At 40.7% G+C, this 26,382-nt stretch overlaps 2 protein-coding genes across 2 annotated transcripts in view; one reads left to right on the forward strand and one right to left on the reverse strand.

Moving 5' to 3' along the window:
* Positions 1-1,546: 1,546 nt before the first annotated feature.
* On the reverse strand, positions 1,547-25,631 carry Ankrd66 (ankyrin repeat domain 66). The gene is made up of 4 exons (XM_076859501.1): positions 25,560-25,631; positions 7,674-7,844; positions 6,536-6,764; positions 1,547-1,745 (listed from the first exon to the last, which is right to left on the reverse strand). The coding sequence occupies exons 2-4, from the start codon at positions 7,834-7,836 to the stop codon at positions 1,547-1,549; spliced, it is 591 nt and encodes a 196-aa protein (XP_076715616.1). The 5' UTR covers positions 7,837-7,844; positions 25,560-25,631.
* The window catches only part of Pla2g7 (phospholipase A2 group VII), a 39,074-nt gene continuing 37,649 nt past the window's right edge, over positions 24,958-26,382 (forward strand). The window contains exon 1 of the mRNA XM_076860119.2: positions 24,958-25,077. The gene's annotated coding sequence lies outside the window, so the exon portion shown is untranslated. The remainder of the gene's footprint in view (positions 25,078-26,382) is intronic.

Below are 26,382 nucleotides of genomic sequence, written 5' to 3' on the forward strand. Positions count from 1 at the left end.
CCTCTTCCTAGAACACCTCTTTATACTTCCTTAGCCCTCTTGTAGGATGGGCCTCTTCATTTTTCTGAAGTTGTCTGTTCCTGGTCCAACCTCTCGTGAAAACTTCTTTTCAAGTTCCCAGGAGAAGAATCTTCTTAGTCCAGCTTGAGTCAGGTGTTATCTAATGTTTGTCTGAGTTGAGAATCAGGAAAAACCGGGCAAGCTGGGGGCATCCTGGGATTGTCAGATCAGAGAACAAGGGAATTGATGCTCAGGGGTAAAGATAAGTAGGAAAGTTATCCTCGATAGCTAAATGGCTTTCTTATTAGATATTAAAGCTTTTTTTTTTAATTTTAGAAAATCCAAACCCAAAATGACTTATATTACCAGGAGCATGAATTGGAAAGTGTGTAATGCCGATGTCTGGCAGCTAAAGACACTGAGTTAGGCAGAAAAATTAATAAAGTTAGAATGTGGAGTAGCAAATTAAGGTAAAATATACCAGACCAGTCTCCTAATAGAAGCTTTAAATGTTTTCTAAATTCTATAGAAATGCTAACTAATAGAAGTAAAATGCAAACCATATAGGTAATTTTAAACATTCTATTAGTCACTTGTTTTTCAAAGGGAAAAGCAAAAGGTAAAATTAATTTTTACAAATTTTATTTCATCCTAAATGTCAAAAAAATTATAATTGCAACAAATAAGTCTTAAAAATTATAAGACATTTTACATGTTTTGTACAAGTTTTTAAAATCCAATATGTATTTTACATCTCAGATTGGATACCATATTTTTATTGGAAATACCTAATGTAATCTGTATTTAAATTTTCTAAATTTTACAGTAGAAAAAGTGGATCCACAATCACATTCCATTATTTCACATTATTACCTTTCATTAGTTATGAGGGATGAACTAATTTCAGTTATTTCACACTGAGCTAGTCTATGGCCCAAAGTGTTCCTCCTATGTGGACATAATCATGGGTAAAAATGACTTGCCTGGCATTGCAGGTCCCACACAAGAAAAAATAAAAATAAAAAGCTGGGAACTGGGAAATACAGTTGTTCACATCATTGCTTAGTCTATGTAACAATAAATACAGTTTTTTTTTTTTTTCATAGATTGAAAGGATAATGTTAGGGTTTTTTTTTTAGGGTATTGTTTTTACTTTTTCTTTTCTTTTCTTTCTTTCTTTTCCTTTTTTGCTCTGGAAAAAATCAAGTTTCCTCAGGACTCTTTCTTTGATCCCTGAAATTCTATAATGGGGTGTTGGGTGGGGGAGTGGTACAAATTAGTGGTGAGGAAAAAAAGTGTAAGCAGCTGGCCCGCTAAAGTTTGTCCCCTCCTGGTTGTTCTGGTGGACAGCAGGTTTTAGGAGACAACAGCTCATGCTGAGAGCACCTGGGCAAGATTTTCAAATTGAATGAAATTTGAAATGGTCATGAACTTCTAGTAGAAGCCGGGGTAGGCGTCCTGGAGTAAAATTATGTAAAGACAACACAAGCCTGACAACCTCTAGATTGGCAGCGCCAGACAAGGATCCAGCCCTCAGGCTCAGCCCTCACGCTTTCCGCTCCTTGGTATATTTAAGCTTGGCTGGGCCTCCACTTCTCTTATTCTTTTTATTAGTATTTTTGCTGGGGGAAGGAAGAGACAGCTCCAGCTCCCTTTTCTTGGCATCCCAGTCTGGGTCCCGCTCATCCAGGTGCAGCCCATTCTGCTCAGCTGCTCTGCGATGATCCCTGCACTCAGGCTCCGCCCTAGACAAAGACAGACAGGCCTGAGCATGGGGCAGAGAGCCAGGACCAAGCTCTCTCTTCCTGCTCTACACACAGTCTGGAAGGAGGCCTAGTTTGCCCGGTTCCAAGTGCACACTTAGGGATGTCTCAGAAGCCAAAGAAACTACTTGGAGGTGGAGGAAAGTGATGTGTCAGAGTAAGATGTTGATGATACATGGACTCAAAGACAACTGAAAGAAGGGACTGCTAAATCTTATTGTGCTTACACAGCAAGAGGCCTGTTACTGAAGAGGCTATTTTCTTTTTGTTTGCTGGTAATTGTATTTTTTACTAATTATTAAAGCAATGCATGTTCATTATTTAAAATTTAAACAATGTGAGGCCCTGGGATCAATCCCTAGTACTGAGGGAAAAGAAAACAAAACTCTCAAGTCAGAGCACAGGGAAACTTCCTGTCCCCCCAATCCCCCAATCTACCACCAGACCTTTTAATCTTCAGATTACTTAGCATCCCTCCTTTTGTCACTTTCTCTTGTTCAGTGTTATTTATATAAATAAGTTGTTAAACAAGTTATTTTCTCTCTCAGTCAAAAGAACATTTGTTGTTGTTGTTGTTGTTGTTGTTGTTTTGGTATAGGGATTGAACCCAGGGGCACTTTACCACTGAGACATATCCCCAGAGCTTTTTAATATTTTATTTAGAGACAGGGTCACTGAGTTGCTTAGGGCCTCACTAAGTTGCTGAAACTGGCTTTGAACTTTTGGTCCTACCTGCTTTTTAGCCTTCCAAACTGCTGTGATTACAGGTGTACGCCACAGGCGTGCACCACCACACCTGGCCAGAAAGGAAACTTCTTGATGTCTAGTCCTATGTCTGATTTATCTTTATGTCCTTTTTAGTGTCTAGCTTAATGACATGCACATAGTAGGGTTCACATCTACCTGTTGAATAAGTGATTTGCTACTTAAAGAGCCTGAATCAGAAGTTGAAGTTTTCCTCAATTAATCCTAGGATGTTCAGAAAATTATCAAATATGTTAAAAATGTCTTATGTCCTTCTTCTGCATCCTCCTAGCCCAGGAGCTCACCTACTCACAACATGAACTGCTAAGAAATCTTTAAGTGGTCTCCTCACTTAGAGTCTAAATGCCTCCAAGTCTACCTACATAGCACCACTGTCACCTCCTCCAATGTATAAGCAACTTTATTAAAGCATCTCTTTCTGCTTGTCAATCCCCTGAGTTCACATTTATCACTTGCCTGGCTGACTACGGCCACCCACTGACCTACTCATGCACACTTATCCTCCACATCTCCCTCAGATGGATACTCTACTTAGCCAGGCATTCATCCTGCCACTGTCCCTCTACCTCTTCACATATGCGCACAACCTATGTACAAATCCAACTTGGTGGCTTCATTCCAAATCAACAGATTTTTCTCCCTCCTCCATTTGCAAGTCTTAGCTATCTTTCCAGATCCAAATTAACTTCCTCTTAACCCAGGATTCTGTCTCTAGTCTCTCTGTCAGAGGGAAGTTTTCAGTGCAATAGGATGACTCACACACCTTGTATTTGATGTTGTTGTTTCTGCCTGCACAGTTTTCCTGGCAATAACACTCCCCACTATTTGAGGGGAGCCACTGCTCCTCCATCTCAGTTATACTTGGGCCATGTGTCACATTCATCCACCTTCTGGCCACTAAGGAGGGGCTGAGATTACTCAGAGAATGTCAGTGCAGCAGAGCCAAAGGCAGGACCCAGAGGAATTTCAGCATCTAAAAGGCATGTAAGGATAAACCATTTAATTTTTCTTTTGAAAAAAGCATATGCAAATCATGAGAAATAATCAGAGAAGGGGGTGGGGGAAGCTAGGAGAGAGTAGCATCAGATTAAGTATGGGAGAAAAGTTTCCGAAATATAATAAATGGGAATTAAGTAGAGGTAAGATGTGAACTAAGAATAAGCCATTGGTTTAGCAAACAAGAATTTCTTGATCACTTGGGTCAGAGCTGACTCTGTAAACAGATGGAGCAGGGGGAAGTCTGAAGAGTGAGAGGTGAGGAAGTAGAGATAATTATGTAAGTTAATTTTCAAGTAGCTTTGAAGTATAGGGAAGAAAAGAAACAGAAGTGGGGTTCTGCTTTTTGCTTAATAAGTTCTATTTGAACATGTTCGCAGACTAAAAAGAAGTGAAAGGAAGGAACATAAAAAAATGCAGGAGATAGAGTAAAAATACAACAAAGAATACAGGAGCAATGACCTTGTAGAAGAGACATGAAGAATCTACATGGAGGGGTAACCCTTTTTACAGAAGAAGGGATGGGAGGCAAGAAGGAACTGATGTAAGTATATGTAAGATCTGCAGGGATACACTATAATCAGCTAAAAGAAATGTAAGTTAGGGTTCTTCCTTCTGTAAATCTTAGCAAATAATCAAAACCTAGAGCTCCCACTACAGAATATGTCCATAGACACATGTATTTTTTCCAACCCCATAATGAAAGACCCCAGCCCAGAAACCCCAGGCCCCATTGTGAAACCATCAGGGCGTGTTGCTAACCCACTAAACACTGGAGAGGTCTATCTGTTAATCAGTTAAGGGTAGTCTATTGTGAAAGGACAGGATGGTTGGAAAAGAACAAAAAAAAAACCAGGTCCCAGGGCATTCTTAGGCAAATAGGAACTGATAACATAAAGTGAAGAACAACTTTGCCCTTTAGGTAATCTATATGCTGGGTTCAAAATAACCAATAAGAAACCTGTTGCTTACCGTGCGCGCGAAACCTGCCCCTTTATCCTATAAAAGACCTGTACCCCAAAGCCCAGTGTGCCAGTTCACCAAAGCTCCGGCTGAGGTTTTGCTGAGCACCCACAGGCGCCTGTGTATCAATAAATTGCCTCATGTTTTTTTGCAGCCAGTGTCTCGTGCGTTCTTCCTTGGACACGGACTCGGAGGGTCTTTCAATACCAACATACATATGTTGATATATATGCATACAAACACACATGTATATATCACACATGTATATATACAGACATGTGTATACATACATATACAAATGTGTGTATATACATACATAGGTTTATATATGTATGTGTGTGTGTAGATAGATAGATAGATAGATAGATAGATACAGGGGTTGGAAAACATGTACGCCAAAGTTTGAAGAAGACATACCCTCTGAGAGAGTGTAATGGGGACTTGGAATTGACAGTGAGGAAGTAGGACAGGAAGAGAGAGCCAAGCCAAGAAGAAATCTTTCTGATGGTGCTCATTTACTTCTTGCTGGGATTTTTTTTTCTCTAGTCAACCAAGCCTAGGAGTAGCGAGCACAGAAATTTTCCCAAAATTGGCAATTCTGGATTGTATGGTACAGAATGAATGAAAAAGGGGTGGGAAAGTTATGAAGAGCGTATGAGAAGAAAGTAGAGGTACAGTCCTGGCAGCCGAGTGAGATTGGCGACATGTTCAGGCACATGATAGATTGGGAATGAAAAATGTTGAACGATAGAGTTCTTGACAATTCAAAGACCTAAGGCTGTGGGAACTGATAAGATGAAGAGAGCTGTGGTCTCACATACAGTGCATGGAGTTTACCGAGGACAAGGGGCAATGGAAAAAACTGGGGAAAAGATAGGGATATTCAAAGAAAGATTTAGGTTCTGTCTCTCTGCTCTTCAAGTTGCCTAATTTGTGACTTTGGATATTTTAAATGGGTGACACCATCTTTAAAAGAGGGTCTTTTGAGCTGGATTTGGTAGTACATGCCTATAATCCCAGCTGAGGCAGGAGGATCACAAGTTAAGGCTGGCCTGAGCAACTTAGTGAGGGCCCTCAGCAACTGAGTGGGACCTTATCTCAGACTTAAAAACAACAACAACAACAACAAAAAACCTAGGGATATATAGCTCAGTGGTAAAAAGCCCCTGTGTTCAACCCTCACTTCCCCTAGGAGTCTCTTAGGTTACTTCTTCACATTACTAATCTCACCATAGGAAAAGACTTTCCTAGTTTAACTTTCTTGCAACTATATTTGCCAGCTCTTAGGAGACATCTCACTGCCACCCTCCTCTTCTATCATGCACAGCCCAGTAGATTTGATATCTATCTTGTCTTAATTTCCAAGAAATAATGCCCAGATACTATTATTCAACTTTTTCTTATATGAGTTACTTGTTGATCCAGCAAAACTGGAAATGTCTAAATTTTATTTCTATCCCTCTCTGAGCTCTACTGCTATGTACATAATTGGTATGAAACTATGTTCAATGTCTTGAATGAGTAAAAAAAATATGAACAAAATGTTAGATAAATTCTTATTTGGGTATATGTGTTAGTAGGGGATTCACAGATGAACATAGATGCTTGAAAAAGTATAAGGGTCTGAAAAAAAATCAAATTCTAATTCATCTGCCTCATTTTAGATATTAGGTAATGGAGGGTCAGGAAGGTGACAACCTGTACAAGGTCACACAGCTTGAATACCCTTTAGAAAGCTGCAGGGGCCCATGAATCTGGGATCATCGCCTTTCTTCAAACTGTGTCCCAGTTCTCTGATCAGAGACAATTTTTGTATAATCTAAAACAACAGATCAACGTATTTTTTACCTGAAGCCAGTCATTTCTGTGAAAATAACTCAATTTAAAAATTAATGAAAACAACAGGCAGTTGACTGGATTTTCTCATTTCTCTTGCATTGACCTGAGCCCACTGAGTGGGCAAAGACCTTGATCACAAGCTTCTGTATCTTTGTCCTTCCTAGAGCTGGGAAGCAAAAAAATAAAATAAAAATAAAAAAGAAACTTACTCCTCCAGGAAGGCCACACAGGCTCTGTGCCCATAGATCTGTGCGATCCTCTTAGGAGTGTCCCCAAAGAAATCGGGGGCGTCGATGGCGGCATGCAGGGCATGCAGGGCTCTGAGTACATTCAGGTGGCCACACTCAGCTGCAAAGTGAGCGGGGGTCCAGCCCACATCGGTTACCAGGCAGGGCCTGGCTCCACAGCCTATCAGGAGACGCATCACTTCCACTTGCCCTTAGAGGGACCAAGAAGAAACAGGAGGCGGTTAAGAGGAAAATGTCCCCCACGGCCTGAGACTAGGGCCAGCCTCGACAACATGACACGGGTAGGAAATGCACCTTTGGGGTGCCTCCAGATTCCTATCATCATCCCCTTCATCCCTTCTCCTTCCTCTTACTGGGGAATCAGCACCCTGTCCTCACTCCATGAACCCTGTTCCCATGGGGAACCTGGACTCTCACAGTACGTCCAGTACTCCTTCCAGGACACCCCTCTCCTGTCCACTGTCCCAGAAATCTTCTCAGGTCCTGCTCACGGGAGCACTGGACAGGCTCCTCTTTCAATGCTCATTTCAAAAATAAACATTTTAAAGCCCACATACATTATAGCTAACAGAGCTTGCAAACAGACTTTCTCAACAGATAAATGTGGGTTCATATCCTCACAATGGGGCTTACTAAGGTGTGTCACCTTGGATAAGTAACAAATGTCTGAGGCTCCATTTCCTCGTCTATCATTTAGAATATTATCACTTACCTCACTGGACGTTTGAGAAGTACAAGTGAAGCCACAAAGATAAAGTACACAGTCCAGTGGCCATCAGGTGACAAGTGCTCTCTGAAGGTGGTTTTGGAGATGGCAGAAGACTAATATTAAGAGCAGATTATATGCTAGGTGTTGTATACCCACTATCTTACTGAACGCCTTCACTCCACTGTAACATTACTACCCTCATTATATAGAAGCATAAACTGAGGCCCAGAGACACTAAATAACAAACTAAATTTGCTAATGTGGGTAAGGGGTGATGATTGAAATGCTCCATCTAGCTCCAGAAAAATATCTTTTCCTACTCAGTAACACAGCCTGTAGACTGAATGGTGGGCTCACAGGGGTGGATCTACTAAGGCGTCGCCCACCCACCTTTGATTGCAGCCCAGTGAAGCGGGGTCCGGTCATTCCAGTCGACATCCTTGTAGTTTGGGTCACAAAGACCTTTCTTCAAAATCCTCTTTACTAAATTGTAGTCCCCCAGAGCCACAGCTTGGTGGAGTTTTGTCAGGTTTGATATTTTGGTCAATTCCATGACAGAAACTGTGGGAGAGACACGGCATTTAGGAAATTCGATTACAGTCCTTAATTCCTAGCAAGTGCTCCACAGAGTTTTGCCTTGTGGATTTTCTTTCCTGCCTCATGCATTTGCGGCTAGGATTGCCTGGTGCCTGGTCTCTGCTGAGTGTGGACTTGGATCTTAGCTACTGTGGTTACTGCATGCCAGTCCCCTACCCCCAAAACTACTGATGGCTCCCACTGCACACAGAATTACGTCTACACTCATGGATTGGCCTCAAACCACCTTCCAGCACTATTTCCCACTCCCATTTCAAAATTCTAGTAGTGTTGCCTTAAGTTATTTATATAATTCTGTGTCTTTCTCATCTGTAGAATGGGTATAAACATCTAGGATTATGAGACAATGAGAATCCATGTGAAAAGTTTATACTGGGTCCAGAGCTCCATGGAAATTAAATACTATTGCACACCAGGTGGGGAGGGGAAAACACACAAACAGACAAATAACATAGCTAAAAACTGATATTAATATTATGCCTTAAAACAGTAGTTCTCACGTTGTAGTCTAAGACCCTTTGGAATCCCTTAGACTTTTTCAGGGAAACTATGAAATGAAAAACCATTTCATTATAATATTAAGATGTTCTTGGCCTTGTTCCCCTTGATGACAATTTTTCTGATTGTTCCAAAGAGAAGGTAGAGAAAACTGCTGGGACCCTCATACAAAGTTAGGCTATGACAGCAAAACTGGACTATAATCAAGCTGTTCACCACACACTCACAGGAAAAAAAAAAGAGACCAGTTTCATAGGAACATTCTTAACGAATCAATAAAAATTATGTTTATTAGATCTTTACCATTAATCATGTAATTCAATAAATGCAGATATTGTGTAATAAAGTATGTCAACATTTGGAAAATGTTCTTCACCCCCTGGACCAATATTTTTCATACAACAAGTGGAGGATGTTGCAAAATCAGACATGAGTAAAGAGATCCATTCAAGATGGAAAAGACTTTAATAAATCAGAGTAAAGAAATTGCCTGGATATCACTTCAAATCCACACCGAAACTAAAATGTAGGGCACTACTATCTGTCTAGTTTGGGTGTAGTATCAAAGGAGAAAATCCTCAATTATCTGGAAATCTATAAAATACTTCTCTCTTTCTAACTTTATACCTGTTGGAAGCCAGATTTCTTTATACGCTTCCATCAGAACAAAGAAAATGTAGAAACTGACCCAAGAATCTAGCTGTCTTCTATTAAGCCAGTGATTTTAAAAGGTTGAAAAAAAAAAAAGTAAACCAAGCTCACTCTTTTTATATGTTTTGTTATTCTGGAAAATATAATTTTTTCATGAAAATATTACTTGTGTTATTATGTAATAGATTTATTGCAGGTTTTGTAAATGAATTAACATTTTAAAATATTCTTAGTTTTAACTTCTAAAAGCATACATATTAATAGATGTAATCCACATACATGAATGCTTTCTGGGGTTCCCAATCATTTTTAAGAGTGTCAAGAAGTTCTGAGATTAAAAAAAATACTAAGTTTGAGAACTGGTGAGATAAAAAAGATACAACAAAAATGCAGAGAGGGCCACACGAGTTGTGGCCATTGAAGATACCTCTGATCTCAAGGTTTGAGATGGGTCTGGAGTTCACCCTACAAATTGTGACTAGCAGCAGCAGCACCACCACCACTACCAGAGATTTAGAAGAAGTGCAAATTCTTGGACTCAACCTCAGACCTACTGAAGCTCTAGGGTGGAGCCCAGCCACAGCCGTGGTAAGCCCTCCAGGTAAGTCTGACGCACATTGGAAAGTGAGAATAGCCCTACAGCCTGAGAGAGAAGTAGCATAATAAAAATGCAATGCCCCAAGCATCCAACAGACAGAAAAAAAGGGCCATTCACTAAGACTGGGAAGTAAAAGGATTTTTCTCTAAAAGAGACCTAAGCTGCATCCCAGAAAGATAAATAGGAGTCAAGTTGGCGACTGACTGTGGAGGATCCCAATCCAGGCACAGTACATTGGTGGCCGGGATTGCTTATACTGAAGTGTAAGCAGTTCCAACAATAATGTCCCTCAGTCTTGAGGGTCGGCAACCTTTTTCTGTAAAAATCCAGACAGCAATATTTTTATGCCAAGAGACAAAATCAAGACTACTAGTGGGAACTTAAAAGCAACTTAAATAACAAGAGTAAAAATCCATGTCCTTCCCTTTCCTATCTGCCTGCAATGGTTGTTCCCTGTAACCCTCAGCTGGAGACATTCTCAGGGCAAAGAGGATGGGCCTCAGCAGAAGGGCATTGTCAGTGGGATGCTCAGTTTCATTCCCTGCCTTATTGCTACTCAGATTCCAGTGAGCTCTCTCCCCTCCTAGAGAGGTTGGCAATCCCTCTTTGGCAGCTGGCCGGAGAAAAAGCAGTTCAGAGTCACCAACTCTCAATATCAAGATTCCACTGTGGTCCCAGCAGCTGCCAACAGCAAACTCCCCCATACTGAACAACTTGCACTTTGGAGTATGTGCCTTTGGCCCTCGATGTGCTATACCTGTGTTTGAAATCCTTTACCAACATCATCAGTGGGCCCTGAGCAGTGAATAGGCACAGCTAAAAGTGGCAGAGGCAAGTACTAGGAGCAAAACAGGCAGCAGGGATAAAGGAAGAAGCATGCACTTGCTCTTGGGGCCTCACAGCACTCGCCCATGGAGGCCTGACACCTTAGGTGGTAGCCACAGGCCTACAAAATAGGTATGAGCCAGATCCAACTTTTAGACCTGAGTTTAGCAGCCTCTAGTCTATACAAATTATTTAGTAATCTTGTTTAATTGCAGATTCTGACACAGTGTATCTGAGATGGGGTCTGAGAGTCTGCATTCATAACAAGTCCCCATAGCAGTTCTAGTTCATCTTTGAATAGCCATATCTCTCTGGCTGAAATGTAGGGGATAGATTGGCAGGGAACACGATTGGAGACCTGAGGGGGAAGCAAGGAGGCAGCAGTTGGTCTCCACTGAGAGGCTCCATAGAATTGTCAGTAGATTCTTAAAAACAAAGATGCCTCTACCTCAGCCCAAAGTGAATCAGAATCTCTAAGTGTGCAAAACAAGGGTTAGGTGTGTTACAGGATATAGGTGCTCTACACATGTCTTGCCGGGTAACAGAGAAGATGGCACAAACTGCATTTTAGTTTTTAAATTTGCTTTACTAGAAAACACTGGATTTGATTAATAGTGAAAATGGCAAACAAAAACACTAGTGTTTTTAATCTGCAAGTGTCACTAAAAGCAAAACCATTTCACAATCAGTATCTAGGAGACTTTTCACTTACCTTCCATACAAGCTTTTGAGCAATTTTACACTAAACCTACCCTGTTTGTTCCACATTCAAGTTGATACTGAAGTGATTGCACAACTTCCTATGGATGTGTTGTAATTCAAGTAGAAATTTTCATTGTGCAGCAAAACGTTTTTTCCAGAGAAATTGAAAAGCTGATCCTAGAAGATTCTACGGAAATGCAAGGAACCCAGAATAATCAAAATAATCTTGAGAAAGAATGAAGTTGGAAGACTCATACTGCTTGACTTCAGTTAACACTCCAGGGCCAAGCAATGGGAAAAGAAATATCTTTTAATAAATGGTGCTGAGACAATGAGATATCCACATGCAAAGAAATAAAGTTGCTCCTCCACCTCCCAAATATTTATTACTCTAAATTTCCTTTGAAAGTTTTGCAATTTGAGCCTTACATTTAGGACCAAGACCCATTTTGAGTTTATATAGGGTATACTTGTCAAAAAATAAGCATATATGTCAGAATTTATTTCTAGACTCTCAGTTCTATTCTAGTGCTCTAGGTATCTATTCTTGTGCTAGTACCACCATAATCTTGATTATTTTAGCTCTATAGTAAGTTTTGAAATTAGAAAGTATAAATTTTCCGGGGCTGGGGTTGTGGCTCAATGGTTGAGCACTCGCCTAGTATGTGTGAGGCACTAGGTTCAATCCTCAGCCCCACATAAGTAAGTGAATAAAAAAATAAATGTCCATCAACATCTAAAAAAAATTTTTAAAAAAGAAAGTATAAATTGGGGTATTTACCCACAAGAATGAAAACATTCAAATAAAAATTTATACATAAATGTTCATAGAATCATTATTCAATGACAGATGAAAAATGGAAACACCCCAAATACCCATCAACAGATGAATGGATAAATAAAATATGGAATATCAACATAATGAAATATTATTTTATAATGAAAAGGAAGGAAGTACTGAGACATGATTCATGGATGAATCTTGAAACATGCCAAGTGAACAAAGCCAGTCATAGAAGATTGGATACTTCCATTTATGTAAAATGCCGAGAAGAGACAAATCTATAGAGACAAAATGTAGATTATTAGTTGCCTAGGGCTGGGTCCTGGGTGGGTGGAGGAAAGACTGCTGGTAAGCACAGGACTTCTTTTTGGAGTGATGAAATACTTTAAAATTAGATTGTGGTGGGTAATGGTTTCACAACTCTAAAATATTCTAAAACCACTGAATAGTACATTTTAAATAGATTCAATTTTTAGGTATGTGAATTATAGCTAAATAAAGCTATTTGTTAAAAATAAATCACTATTAGAAGTTTTTTAAAAGAACAAAAATACAAACCTTGCTTGCAAATTTACATATGTAATTCACTAGCCTATCATTGGTCATTGAAATCTGGCAAACTCTCCGTAACGTGAATCTTTGTGAAATTGGTTAAGTGCACTTGAATTCCTATCTTTCTGGTAGATGTGTCTCAATTTGCAAAGTAGTCCAGCAATACAGAGGCTAATAAGTGAGTGGCCTGTATTACTATAGTAAATAAGAGAGGGGTAATGTAAAAATACTTACAGGCTTGTATGAAACCCAGGGAGCTCTTTGCTTGTATGAAACCCAGGGAGCTCTTTTCAGGAGCCTGAACTGCTTGGAGTATTGTTGTGCTTACACCATGGAAACTGACCCTTCCTTCCTCATGAAAGCTTGCCAATTAATTTCAGCTTCCCTAGGTATCTGGTGGAGTGGGATTGCCGCTCTACTTCATATCAAAACTCTAGCAATTCTACCTTCTACTTCAGCCCCAATGTGCCAGACCTCACCAGGTTCTTTCAAATAATTGATTATTTTTTTAAAATTATATATTAATTAAATTAAAAATTTAAACTAAAAATTTAAATTAAAAAAATTAAATTAAAAATTATTTAAATATTATTATTTAAAAAAATAAAAACGATTTTCAGTCCACAGGCTGTGAAGAAGGTCAGCTGTTTAATAGTCACTTAGACACAAGAGATGTCTGACCTCCGTGGTGTGGTGGGGAAAACATGGGCCCCTCTCATTCAGAACTGGCTATGAGATCTTTGGCAAGTTCCTTAACTTTGCAGAACTTCTTTTTTTTCTCATTAATAAAAGTGGAATAATAATCTCATAGATTAACTGGAATAATTTATAAAGCATCTGATATAGGATAGATTCCTAAACATCAATGACAAAAAGAACAAAAACATCTATAGTGCTTTCTCTTTGTCTCTCCTTTCCCCCCGCTTGCTGTAAGTAAGCATCAATATATTTATGATGTCGCTGATTGGAAAAGCCTTCTTCCTTACCTTCCCACCTCCCCTCCCTTCCATCCTTCCTTCCTTTTCCTCTCTCTTTCCTTTGCTCCATTTGTCTCCCTACCTTTCTTCCCATATATATTTATCAAATGCCCTTGTATATGCCAAACACTCCACTGGGCCCTGTAGGGAAAAGACACTCAGTGCTCCTGTCTTCTTGGAGCTTCCTTTAGCCTTTGAACACAGACTTGCACTGCAGAGTTGCACAGACAACACTATAGGAAGCTTCTGGGACTTCGACTTAGACTGGGGCTGCATTCTTGGTTCCTCTTGTTCTGAGACTTCCAGCTTCCTGGGCACTTACTTGTTTCTGGGGCACTTCAGCCTGCAGACAACCTTCATGGGATTATCCAGCCTCTGGTAGTATAAATTAATCTGATAAACCCTTTCTTGTAATTATATATTCTGTTTCTTCTGATGCTAATAGAGGAGGTGACATTTCAGCAGAGACCTGGCATAGGTGAAGAATCCAGGCATCTGAGGATCTGGGGAAGGGGGTCCACACTGACAGCGACACAGCTTGGCTTATGTGAGGAATAAACAAGAGGAAGATGCCGCTGGTTTATGAAGTATAGCAAGTAGAAGAAGATGAATTTAGTATAGAAAAGTGCTAAGTTGGTTAGGGTTTTCTGGGATAGGGTGAGGAATTTGGATTTTATTCCAAATACAAAGAGTTGAAAATTGAAAAAAAAAATTGAAAGATTTTAAACAACAAAGATGGTGCAGCTTAAATTTTCTGGAGAGATTCCTTTAGCTCTATATGGACAATAGTCTAAATGAGACTGAAAAATGGGACTGAAAGCAAGAGGACCACAGAGCAGGCCACTGCAGACGCCCAGATAAGAAAGAGTGGCAACCTGGTGGATTGTGGCCATAGGGATGGAGAGAAACGAGTGAAACCAAAGTTATTCAGGAGGGAAAATTGGCAGAAGTTGTCAATGTAGTACACATGAGTGGTGAGGGAACAGAAGGAGTCAAGATGGCCCTTGGAAACTGACAACACTGGTGTTGTGGAAGGGGAGCGGGTGGGGCCAGGTGGGACCAGTAGAAGAGTGATACAAATTAAGTGTACTGTTTGATGTATGTTTGAGATCCATGCAAGACATCCAAATATCAAGCAGGAATCCAGAGTTCTGTGACTTTGGGGTTAAAGTTACACATTTGAAAATCACCAGCACATGGGTGATACTTAAAGGTATAAGATAAGATCTAACATAAACTAAGAATATTAGATGACGAGAGGGGCTCCAAGCCTTGAGGCCTTTCATTCCCTGGGATCTAGTAGCAAAGGAAGAATTAGTAAATATTTCTAGGGAGGAAGGATGGGACCTGGGAGAACATAGTCACACAGAAAGGAGTGGTCAGCCAAGTCAGAGGACAGAATTTAAAGGTGTCTTTTACAAGCCACAATTGATGCCTAGGAGAGACTGCATCAGCATCCTTATCACTCAGAGAACTTAGTGTTCCATCTCCCCTTCTAAGCTTTGTAACAGTTACAGAGCAGCCTGATTTCACTGGACAAATACTTGCTGAGTAGCTACTATATGTTGAGTGAAGTAGGGGAACAAGGACTGAATTCCCTGGTGATAAGGGACAAAGCAACTTGAGATAAGGGATGAAACCTGGTGAGAAACTACAACTGTTGGCATCAGTAAATTGCATGTGTTTGGGGCCCCATCCCCTCTGATACCCTCTTATGTGTTTTCTTCCCCTAATAAAAGGTTTCTGACACCAAATTTCTTGACAAGCCATGAGGGCCAGGCAACCTAAGGTAGAGACTCCCAGAATTATTCACAAATCAAAAGTGAGCTACTTGCATTATTTTTTTAAAGAAGAATTTACCCCCAAATGGTCAAAATATTGTAGCATATTTTGAATTAAAAAATTTTTGACCTAATAATATACAAGGCCATATAAAAATAAGACCAAATAATTCTGATATTATAAAAATATTATTTCTATAATTATAAGTATTAGGATCTGCTAATGGGGTCCACAATTTGTATGATGGGTGTGTTTCAGTATTTTCAGTGAGACTTGTGACAAACTAGATGAATGTTAAAAATCTGCATGCTACTGTTCTTGCCTTACCCATGATAGGTCACAGAGGCCACCAGGGGCAATACCTGTGAGCCAGTCATTTATTGTTGGTCACATCAGCTTAAGCATCAGGACTAAAATTTCTGGCTAAGGTGACATCCATAAAGCCTTTTCTCCACAGAATAAAAGCCATCTCTAGATCAGAAAGGGATTTAGAAAACAATGAGACAAAAACTCATTTTATGTATGAAAATATTAACACCCATCAGCATTAAATTATTTACTTAAAAGTGACACTGAGACTGTTTTAATTCATCACTTACCCTTTCCCATCCCAGCTAAGCCTCCACATACAGAGAGATGTGCAGTGTCTGCTAGTTCAGGGAACACAGGAGTGTGGGCTGAGTGGCTTTGCCACCCCCTTGCATACTTTTCAGTTGTCATTGACTTATGCTTGGGACAGTAGGATTTCATTCTCTTCTACCTCCTTCAATTCTAAAGATGACAGTAATAAACCCATGTAGGCTTTGTTTTAGGTGCTTTAACACACTTGGTCAATTTTTATTTTGTAGGGTAGGCACCGATATTATCCTGCTTCACAGATGAGAAAACTGAGACACATAGTAATCCATGGACTTGCCTGAGGTTACAGAGCTAATGGTGGACAGCTCAGGTGGCGGGGCTGCTGCCTCATGTCCTTATTTGCTATGCTGCAATGCCTCCTGAGGGGCAAGTCAAAGCCATATGCAAAAGTGACTGAAGGGAGGTCTTCCTGCCTAGGAAATGATGTAGTTCATTTCAAACCATTGCTTGTGAAAGAGGCAACACAATGAGGTGGACAGAATGGTTGGTGTCATTAGAACTGGGAGTGGCAGCAGGGAACAGAGTATTTGTTGATCAGGCATTGTCCTAGGTGTTTTCTGGATATTATTTCATCAATCCTAATAGCAAGCCTGAAATATAGGTGGTTTGCAAGAAAGGAAACTGAAGCCCAGAGGCCTCAGTAAAGCATACTTAAACAGCTGTCTCTACTTCCTGTGGATGGACAGTTGTAAGGACAGATCAAACTCATTGCTTGATGACATTACTGTCAGAGCCCTGATCTCAGGGAAGCTACGAGGTTCCCTGCATCTTGGGTCCAAAAGACAAGAATCAGATTCCATTTGTGGTTATCAGAGCATCTGTACCTTTCTGTCCCTATTCATCTTTCCAGAGATTTTTAAGAAGCCTTCTGGGGTTGGGGGAGGTGGACCTCCACTCACCACTAGGACCATCCTTGCATCAGAATGGAGGAGGCGGCTGTGTGGCTGTGCTGGTTATAGGATTCTAGCATCTCAACTGATGAGCACCAGCTGTGTATCAATCTGTCAGGAGGCTTCTGAAACCTTGTTCAGGGGAGTTCAGATTTCGGGATGGGCCATGTTTTCTCTCAGGTGACATTTTGCTATCAGAGACCACCTGCCGAGACATTGCTGTGGTTCCCCTCTCAGCCTCTCCTGTGTTCTGTGCAATCTGAATGTGGGCCCGTGTAGCTCTCACATTGACTCTTGGATGGGTCTTACAGAAGGACTCTGCATTTCTGTCCTGGCATTTTGTATCCCTTCGACCTAGCCTCCTTCATTCTCCATCCTGGAGGCTGACCTGTGTGGAGGACAGCATCATGCATGGGCTCTGGCTTCCAGCTGGGCTGGACAATTTCCAGCAGAAGATTAGAGTATAGATGACAAACGGGGTTGGAATATTTACTCCCTTGGCTTTCTTCCTGCCTGGCTTTCCAGGGGTTTGCTATGAAGGTCACAGCTCTTGTCAGGCGACCTTCTCTACAGAGTTACCTGTGCCAAGTTCCAGTTACTGCTTTCTGCTTTTGCTCCTTTAAGCCCATGGGAGGTAAGGGCTGTCAGCATTCATCAAAGGCACTACACTATGCCTTGTTACATTTCCTGAATTCTGTGGTCACCTTTGTCAACAGTCCATTTAGTAAATGTGCATCAAATAATCCAGTTTGAGCATACTGCCTGCTTCCTACCAGAACTCAGAACCCAAAAGTGGGCATCCTTCTAGAAAAGGGGATGCCACGACATGAAATCCAGAATGACTGAATGTAAACTGAGTTGAATATGAGAGACCTAAAGGAAAGGGACTTCAGGCCAGATCCTGCAATGCCACCTCAGGATAGCTGGACTCAATTTCTCCCAGTGTGCTATGGGAAACATTGACAGTTTCTGAAGGGGGAAGGATGATTACAAGGCTGTCACTTTTAGAGAAGTAATTTTGCCACAACATAAATTATATTCTGGGGCAAAGGACACTTAAGGGTGAAAAGAAAATAGAAGACAAAAGAATGCATATATCCTGATCCAGAAAATCCATTTCTAGATATTTAAAACAAAAAAAATTATAATTAAAAACATGCACAAATACTTTACTGCAAGTATATTCACTGAAGTATAATTTCAAAATTAAGACTGGTAAACAATGCAAGTTTCTTGTGGAAATGTTATATTGCCTTTCAAGCTGATACTGTAGATCTGGATATGTTGGTTTGATAAAATATTAGTATTCTATTGCTTAATGAAAATAAAACTTCTAAAAATGACCAATAACTTCAGCGTCCATGCATGCATTTGTTTATGTGGAGAAAAGCTTCAGAGAATGTACATTAAATTAGTAATAAACACCATTTTCCTAAAATGAGTTTGTATGATTTGTATAAACAAAGAAGCGTTTTGCGACTATCAAGGACACAGCCTTGGAAGGCCTCAGTTAGGGTGTAACAGTAGAAACAGGAGGAGCCAATGAATAGCCTTGTGAATGTGGAATCAAGTAACTCAGCAACCAGATAAAGGAGTTGGATGACTGAATCAGTGCCACTGAGAGAGGCCTGGGAGTCTTGGACTCAGCACAATGCCTCCTACATCTTGATTAAAGTCAGCAGGGGTGTTTTCAATGACCTGGGTAAGGAAAAATGTCCTGGCGACTGGTTTGGCAAACTAGGTCATGGAGCCCAGTGACTAGATGCATACAAACAAGGCAATTATGACATCCACAGCTCAAGAGTCCTTCAGTAAACTAATTTCATAATGTCACTGCTAATGAGGGGTGAAGGCTAAGCCTAGAATTGGATAATGAAATTTGGAATTGTCTAAAATATTGAATAAAAAAAAATCCTTATCTTTTCTCTACTTTGGAAGCTAAGAGGTATATCTATCCTGGACCTATTGTCCCCTAAAAGTGCTTCACCTCTGAACTCATGGAACTCAAAGTATATTCTCTGACCATGACATTATACCTCCTCATGCTGCCACTCTGCCTCCAGGGAAGTTCTTCCAACCTACTCAACCCAGCAGTACTTTCAGTTCTTTGCAAATATTCATATATTCATGTACATATTCACATATATAAGGCACTAGTGTCACATCAGGACAGCTGGTACACTTTCTCCCAGTGTACTACGGGAAACATTGGTAGTTTGTCAATGGGGAACAAAATGATTACACGTCCATCACATTTAGAGAAGTATTTTGCCAAACAGTATTCTAAGCACTTTCAGGCATTATCTCTTTTAATCCTTACTACAACCTTAGGATGAAGGTGCTATCATTTGCATCTTTGAGATAAGGAAACTGAGGTGTGTGACTTGACCGAGGTCTTAGAGCTAGGACAGGTAGAGTTGGACTCAAGGCCAGGATGTTCCTCTTAATCTAGAAGAGCATCTAGAAGACCACACAGGATTGTTATGCACTTATTTCATGAGGTGGGGCCATGGAGGACCCCCACTTTCTATTTTTACTATTCTGACTTGTTTAGATTTCCAGTAATATGAATTAACATGAGTACATTACATCCTAACTACAAAAACTTATCTTTTAAGTTAACAAACTCCCTCATTTTCTTTGCCTTGGGTCAATCTACTCTCCCAGTTTCTAATCCCAGAAAACTCTCTTCTGTGATCTCTTTCCCAGACTGATCAGTGTCATCAGGAAAAATGCATCACCCCCATGATCCAACTCCAGGACGAACAAGTGAATTCCAGCCATCGTGGCATAGGTGGGGCTCAGAAAGCTCTGATTCTATTATCTCAGAAAGCTAATAGAATCTGAAGATTCTATTGCTATGCTCCAGATTTTTACACTCCTCATATTTTTTTCTTCCTCAACTACAGCCAAATTCTCTTTCCTTTCTTTCTCCACACAATGTCTTAAAAATTGTATCCTCATCTCTACTCCTTTTTTCCGCTTCCTACATTCACTCCCATAGACTAATAGATTAATTTAAAGGCCACCAATGCCCTCCCAATTGCTAAAGCCCTTTCTTCCTTTTCCATCCACACTATTGAATCAGCAGTGTTGATCCTACTTGCCTTTAAAAGCCCCTTTTCTTTCTTGACATCTAAGAGCGTCTCAAACCCAATTTCCATCCTCACTTTGATCAGAATTGAAAATCTCACTCACTAGCTCTTCTTCCTCCAACCTTGCCTGAATGAGGTGGCCTTAGAGTTTTTCTTTTTCTACAAGCACTTGTTAATCCCACACACTAATAAACAACTTCCAAATAGACAACTTCTTTCTCTGCATTGAGCTTCAGACTTGTATGATCAAGCACCTATGAGATGGTCTGGCTAGAGATGGGACTGCTTGGAGCAGGTGGGAGTCCCAGGCTGGGGGACGCATTCCTGTTTTGTTGTGTTTGCCAATTTCTGTGTATGAAGTCTCCCACTACAGATGATTTTAAGCTTTCAGTGTTCTATGGGGTTCAATGTCTCCTCCAAAACTCATGTTAAAATATAATTGCCACTATAACAGTTTTAAGAGATAAGGTCTTTAAGAGGTGATTAGACCATGAGGGCTCCACCTCGTGAATGGATTAATGCTGTTATCATGGACTGAGTTGCTGATTTAAAAAAAAAAGGATGAGATGGGCCTGATTTTTCCCTTTCTGCCTACTGTGTGCTTGCTTGTCCTGCCACGTCATGACACAGTGCAAAGGCTCCTGCCAGATACCAGTGTCATGATCTTGGACTTCCCAGGCATTCGAACCATAAGCCAAATAAACTCATATTGATTCTAGTTTACCCAGTCTGGGGTATTCTACTAAATGGCAGAACACAGACTAAGACACATGGAAGGGTTGGGGTTGTGGCTCAGTGGTAGAGCGTTTGCCTGTTACATGTGAGGCACTGGGACTGATCCTCAGCCCCACATTAAAAAAAAAATAGATATATAAAAGGGGGGTGTTGTGTCCATCTACTAAAAATAAAACATTAAAAAATAAAATATTCTAAAAGACACAATGGGAAGTCACTGAATGCAGAGTTAGTGCCCAGGTGACCCTCTTGAGCAGATGGAAGTTGACATCTACCACTGCTTCTGCCTGTGTGTCCAAGGGTAAAAGCTCTCAAACATTGCTTTTACCACATGACAAGAAATTAATTTTACAACAAATACATACATATATATGCAATGAAAATACAAGTTTGTGGATCAACACTTAACCACATGTGATGTACTTTGAAATTTATCATGTTTCATTTCATTGGGGGGTGGGGTACTGCCTCAATGAACCATATAGGCTTCATAAGCTATTAATGGCCCAAGGCCTACAATTTTAAAAACATCATCCTTAGAGCTTTCAAATTTAGTATATGCAGAACTGCATTTGTTACCTCACTTGGACAACCTATTCATTTTCCTTGTTTTCTTTCATCAACGAGGGGCTTCATCATCTATCTGATTTCCCCAGCTAGAAATCTCAGGACCATTTGGGACTTACTCCCCTTCTTGATCTTTTGTGTCCATTTTGGCCTGGTTTATACTTTCAATCTCCATTCCAATGTCAATATCTGTTTACATCATTACCTTTCACTTCATAGCCTCCTAATTAATTGCTTTTTTTTCTCAATTCATCTTTTTTAGTACAAAATCATTTTCTAAAAATAATACTACACCTAAAAACTCTGATATGCCTATAAATATGTATATAATTTACTTATATGCCTATTAATTTTTTTCATTCATTCTGAAAGCATTTATTGGGTGACTGTTATGTGTTAGGCTCTATACTAGATGCAGAAGAATAAAAATGATCCCTGTTCTGGAGATGCTCACTGTCCAAACTCAGCTGCATTGCTCAGAGGACTCTTCTAGTAGCTCCAGCTCACCCTTTCATTCCTACCTTCTTCTCTGCCTCATCCATATACCCAATGCCACCATGGAGACCTGGACATTCCCCAGGTGTGCCATTCACTTTGAGGCCCATGTGCCTTTGATCATGCAGTTCCATTTTTTTTACAGAAAACTCTCTTTTTCTTCCAGATTAACTCTTACTGATTCTTGAAAACCATTTTCTTAAGTCTTCCTTTTCACAAATTTCTAATCTAGAAAAGTTTTACATATTTATTCAATGTCATCATGCATATAGTTCAAATTGTTCAAAAGTACTAAAGTACTGAAAAAGAAAAATGAGTCTTCCCGCTTTAGCCCATTGTAACCATAACCCCAACTCCAGTCCCATTCCCCAAACTTTTAATGATTTATGTTTTAGATCTCTGGTTGATATTTTCCTATTTTTCAAAAGAACCTGATATGTCATTATTTCTTGGTGTACCATCTTAGGCCCTTCCTACCCAATTTCTTGTAGGCAAATCAAAGATTCAGCTGGCATACATTCTGGCCCCTCTACTCCTGACAGAGATCCTTCTCTATGCCCAGCCCCCAGTGTTCTCTCCTCTGCAAAGTTGCTGCAGTATCTTCTGATTCTCTACTTTCTAAACCGAGTACCTTAGTAACCCAACCTTTTCTCCCTACTCCTACATCCTGCTATCTACTTTTACTTGCACATTCAAAAAATTAATCATTTTTGACTAACATTTTGCCTATAGTCAAAATTCATTCTTCTTTGGCTTATTTATAATGTGATTGTAAAGGTTATAAACCAAAACCAACAAGCAGTGCTGCTATGATTAGACTGCATAAAACCTGTTTCCTGTAGCTGAGCACAGCCTTCTAATCTTACTCCCTTCTCTGAAGTATGATTTGGAGAATATTCTTAGATTTCAGGATGAAATGGGGTCCCCTGTTTGAGATACTCCCCATAGGTTCAGATCAATCCATCATAAGCTGCATCAGGCCTTTTCTGGATGTTTTCCTCTTGCAGTTCCTGGATTTAATTTTAATTGTATACTTTACAGTGTAAAAATATAGTCCCAATTTTTTTCTTTGCATTCCATCACCATGTAATAATCTCGAGGATTTCCATTTACCTCCCGGAAGCTTTCCTACTCCACTCAATGATGAGCTGCTTCCCAGACTTACACAACTACTATCCTGGGTCTTTACTCTTCTGCTCATTCTGGTTGGAGCAGTTTTTTATTAGATCCCATGCAGTGGATCCCATCTTTGGTTTCCACACCTTTCCTAGGACAATTAACTCACTTCACTGAACACCCACCGACTTCCGTATTTACCTAGATAGGGTAGTACTTTGGGTTTTTTAAAATTTCCTTATCCTCCAGATATGAACTTTTGTCTTATTCATTTGTGAAATGGTACTTGACATGCAGTTGGCCCTCAGTAAACACTATTTAAATAAAACTCCACTGAACACATTATTGTATTTATATTCAATATATTGAATGAAGCAAAAAGCAACCACTTTTACTTATACTAAATAGTAAGTAAGTAATGGTGTCAGTAGAGATACAGGCAGAAACTAAGAAGTAAGAAGTAACTCCATAACAAATCAACTTATAAACACAACTCCACTTTTTCTTTACCACATAAAATTTTAAAATAACCCACATCAAATTCACCTTTAATCTGCCTGTGTTGACTTGTCTTTTTGGAATGTGAGAAATATTCTTTACTAATTCCATTTGTTAGGATTGCCAGATATTGCAGGAAGCCCAGTTAAATTTGAATTTCAGGTAAACAACAAATAATTTTGTAGAGTATATCCCAAATATTGCATACCAAAAAGTTATTTGTTGTTTCTGTGAAATTCAAATTCAATTGACATTCCTGCATTGTTTTGTTTACTAAATCTGGGAACCCTACACTGGGCATCTCCTCTAGGATGCCAATCACTCTGGGATTCCCTTCCCGGAAAAGAATCTGATGACTGAAGGAGATGGCATGTTGCTGGCAGTAAGGGAAATGAATAAAATATTTCCTTATTGTTTTCAGGACCGTTCCTCAAAGCCTTGAAAGTCTCCAACTTCTTGGTCTGGTCTTAAGATCAATCAAAGAAGGGCCTTAAGAGTTCTCTTTGGTGGGGTATAATGTACTCTTTGAAATTAACATTCTGGGGCAATTTATCACAGGCGGCTCTAACAGGATGTACAGTGAAACTGTCACTAGGCTGATACAGTTTTACCTAAATTTTCATTTATTGTTATGTTTAAATAAGACACTGCTTCTTTGCAGCTATTAATATTAGATTCCACATATTGAGTGAATGTTTCCCATATGCCAGGTTCTGTCCTAAGCATTTCACATGTAGTGGCATTTCATTCTCACAAGGTACTCTGACTGACTACCTGTGTTTTACAGATGAGAAATCTGAGATGGTAACAGACTTGCCCAAGATCACACCACTGAAAAATGAAAAGAGCTACAGTCCTCGCCTTCTTACTACAGTGCTCCGAATAAAATTTACTAAATAAATAAATAAAATGTCATCTCCAGTTCTGTCAATCTGCCAATGACAAAGTACTATTTTAAAAATACAAAGTTTTAATAACACCACACATAAATCGCTATTTTATCTGAGTTTCTGACTAAAGCTTTAATAGCGTATGCTTTTATTAGAAAGCGGATAGAGGAGACAACATTGGAAAATGAAGGAGTTTCAGTTAAATCTCAAATAACTCCGGGTTAAACTGGGCTGTATTGTGACATGTCCCCTTATAACACCATTTTCCCCCAACTCACAAATGCATTTCCTTGGCACAAAGAAAGGAGACTGACGGGCTTTCCAAGCGGGAGCCCAGTCCACACAACTTCCAAACTGGCGCCCCGTGTGCAATGTATGTACAAACGTGATGCACGGTGCATTTCAGATGATAGATGAGCGCGGAATCATTTAGTGATCTTTGTGAATTTAGAGAACAGATGAAACTAGCAAGACAGGCTTGATGTGGATGAGTTAAGCAGGAAACAGACCTAATGAGAATCTAGTGTGTGAACAGTACGTCGGGAGCTTAGCACTGTCGAGGCACTGCGGGGACCCATCCCGAGGGGAGGAGGCTCCTGGAGGGTCCAGGTTGCGGGTTCCCCAGCAGGAGAGAGTGCAGAGTGCACCCGAACAGGCTCGCGAGCCGAGCCGCAGCTGTTTGTGCGAGCACGCCCCTCCCCGTCCCTCCTCCCGCCACGCCGGGGGAGGAAAGGGTCGGTGATAGGGCCGAGCAGAGGGCGGAGGGCGCAGTGACCACAGTGACAGCGGATAGCTAGAGGCCGGTAGTGCTGGCGGCGAGAAGCAACCGGATTTGGTGTGTCCTGAGTCCCGTCTGTCTGCCCAGGGATCCAGGTTTCCGCAAGTGGCACAGCGCAGCGCGAGGTGAGGAGGGGGTCCCCAGGGCCGGCGGGAGCCCCAGGAAAGTCCATCTAAAGCAGACTCTGGCCGCGCTGGTGCGGGGAGCCAGGACCGCCACCCGCCCGGGCGGGCTAGGGGGAGCTGCAGAGCCCTCCAGCTGGTCCTGGGCTCAGTCCCTGAAGCTCTAACTAACTGAGCCAAACTTGTTTCCTCAGGATAGTGGCGGATACCAAGCCTTTTACGGAGGAAGTAGCCTAAGTATGCGGTGCTAAGGGGGAGAATCTGGCTGGGCGAAGCGGGAATTAGAGGAGTTTTTTAAATCCACAGATCTCCTACCGAGACAGGCGAGCGTACACACACTCATACACCTTTCGGGAAATTTTTCTTTCGGAGCCCATTTCCAAGAAGTCGCTGTGGGAACAAAGTTACAAAAACAAAGCAATACAGCCCCTGCCTAGATCATCCCACTCCCTTCCAGATAAGATAAAGGCGTTTTGTTTTGTTACCTTGAGTCAGAGATGAGGCTCCTTTTTTGCAAAAGGCCAATCAAAAATAGATAATAGAACACATTGTCTTCTTCATTATCTCCTGGAACTTTTGATAGAAGTCTCTGTCTCCCCAACTGGAAAAGTTTGGACTTTCCTTCCGGCCTGTGGGTCTCAGGATTTCTGCACAGGTGGTAAAGGAGGAAGGCGAGTTATATCTGACTCATACATAGGGACTTGCCACCTAAAGGGTGGCACACAGATTCAGGTTTGGGAGGCATATGTTAACAAATCAGTCTTGCACAAATGACCTTTGACCCAAATGAGAATGCTGAGCTAGGAATCTGGTATATGAGTAGGAGCTGGAAAATGTATCCCCTGAAGCTTTAACAATCTTGGAGGCTCAGGGCATTAAGTATTTGGGGCTAACACTGAACTTGGGGATCAGGGCATTAAGTATTGGACTGGTCAGTAAAAAGATGGCCTTCTAGCCATGAGACACTTCAGAATTTCCGGCATCCAGGCAGATTTTCTCACAGAGGAAATTCTGGTGACCTTGCAGAATGTGGTTCTGTAGAAGGTGAAGACACAGCCTGCCACTTAGCATTTTCCAGCAAGCCACCTCAGCACCAGGCCCTTGGGTAGTGAGGGTACTTTCCTTCCACCAGAAGTTTGTGCACAGGAACTGCTGCTGGCCTTGTGGCTCTTTCTTGAACTGAGCACATCAGACTCAGGGCTGCCAGGACAGTCAAACACCACAGACTGTTGCTACCAGCAGAGCCACTGAGTACCAGAGCTAGATAAGATGTTAATCTGATTCTGACTCTCATTTTGCAGTAGAGAA

Source organism: Callospermophilus lateralis, chromosome 6 (genome assembly GCF_048772815.1).
Source record: "Callospermophilus lateralis isolate mCalLat2 chromosome 6, mCalLat2.hap1, whole genome shotgun sequence".
In the NCBI taxonomy this organism is placed as follows: Eukaryota; Metazoa; Chordata; class Mammalia; order Rodentia; family Sciuridae; genus Callospermophilus; species Callospermophilus lateralis.

What these genes read in the sequence shown, in the direction of transcription:
- Ankrd66 (XM_076859501.1), bottom strand. Translation starts at nt 7,836, where the DNA reads ATGGAATTGACCAAAATATCAAACCTGACAAAACTCCACCAAGCTGTG. An exon ending in TCACTGGGCTGCAATCAAAG is followed by an intron (nt 6,765 to 7,673) that starts GTGGGTGGGCGA and finishes GGTCCCTCTAAG; the next exon opens with GGCAAGTGGAAGTGATGCGT. An exon ending in TGTGTGGCCTTCCTGGAGGA is followed by an intron (nt 1,746 to 6,535) that starts GTAAGTTTCTTT and finishes GTCTTTGTCTAG; the next exon opens with GGCGGAGCCTGAGTGCAGGG.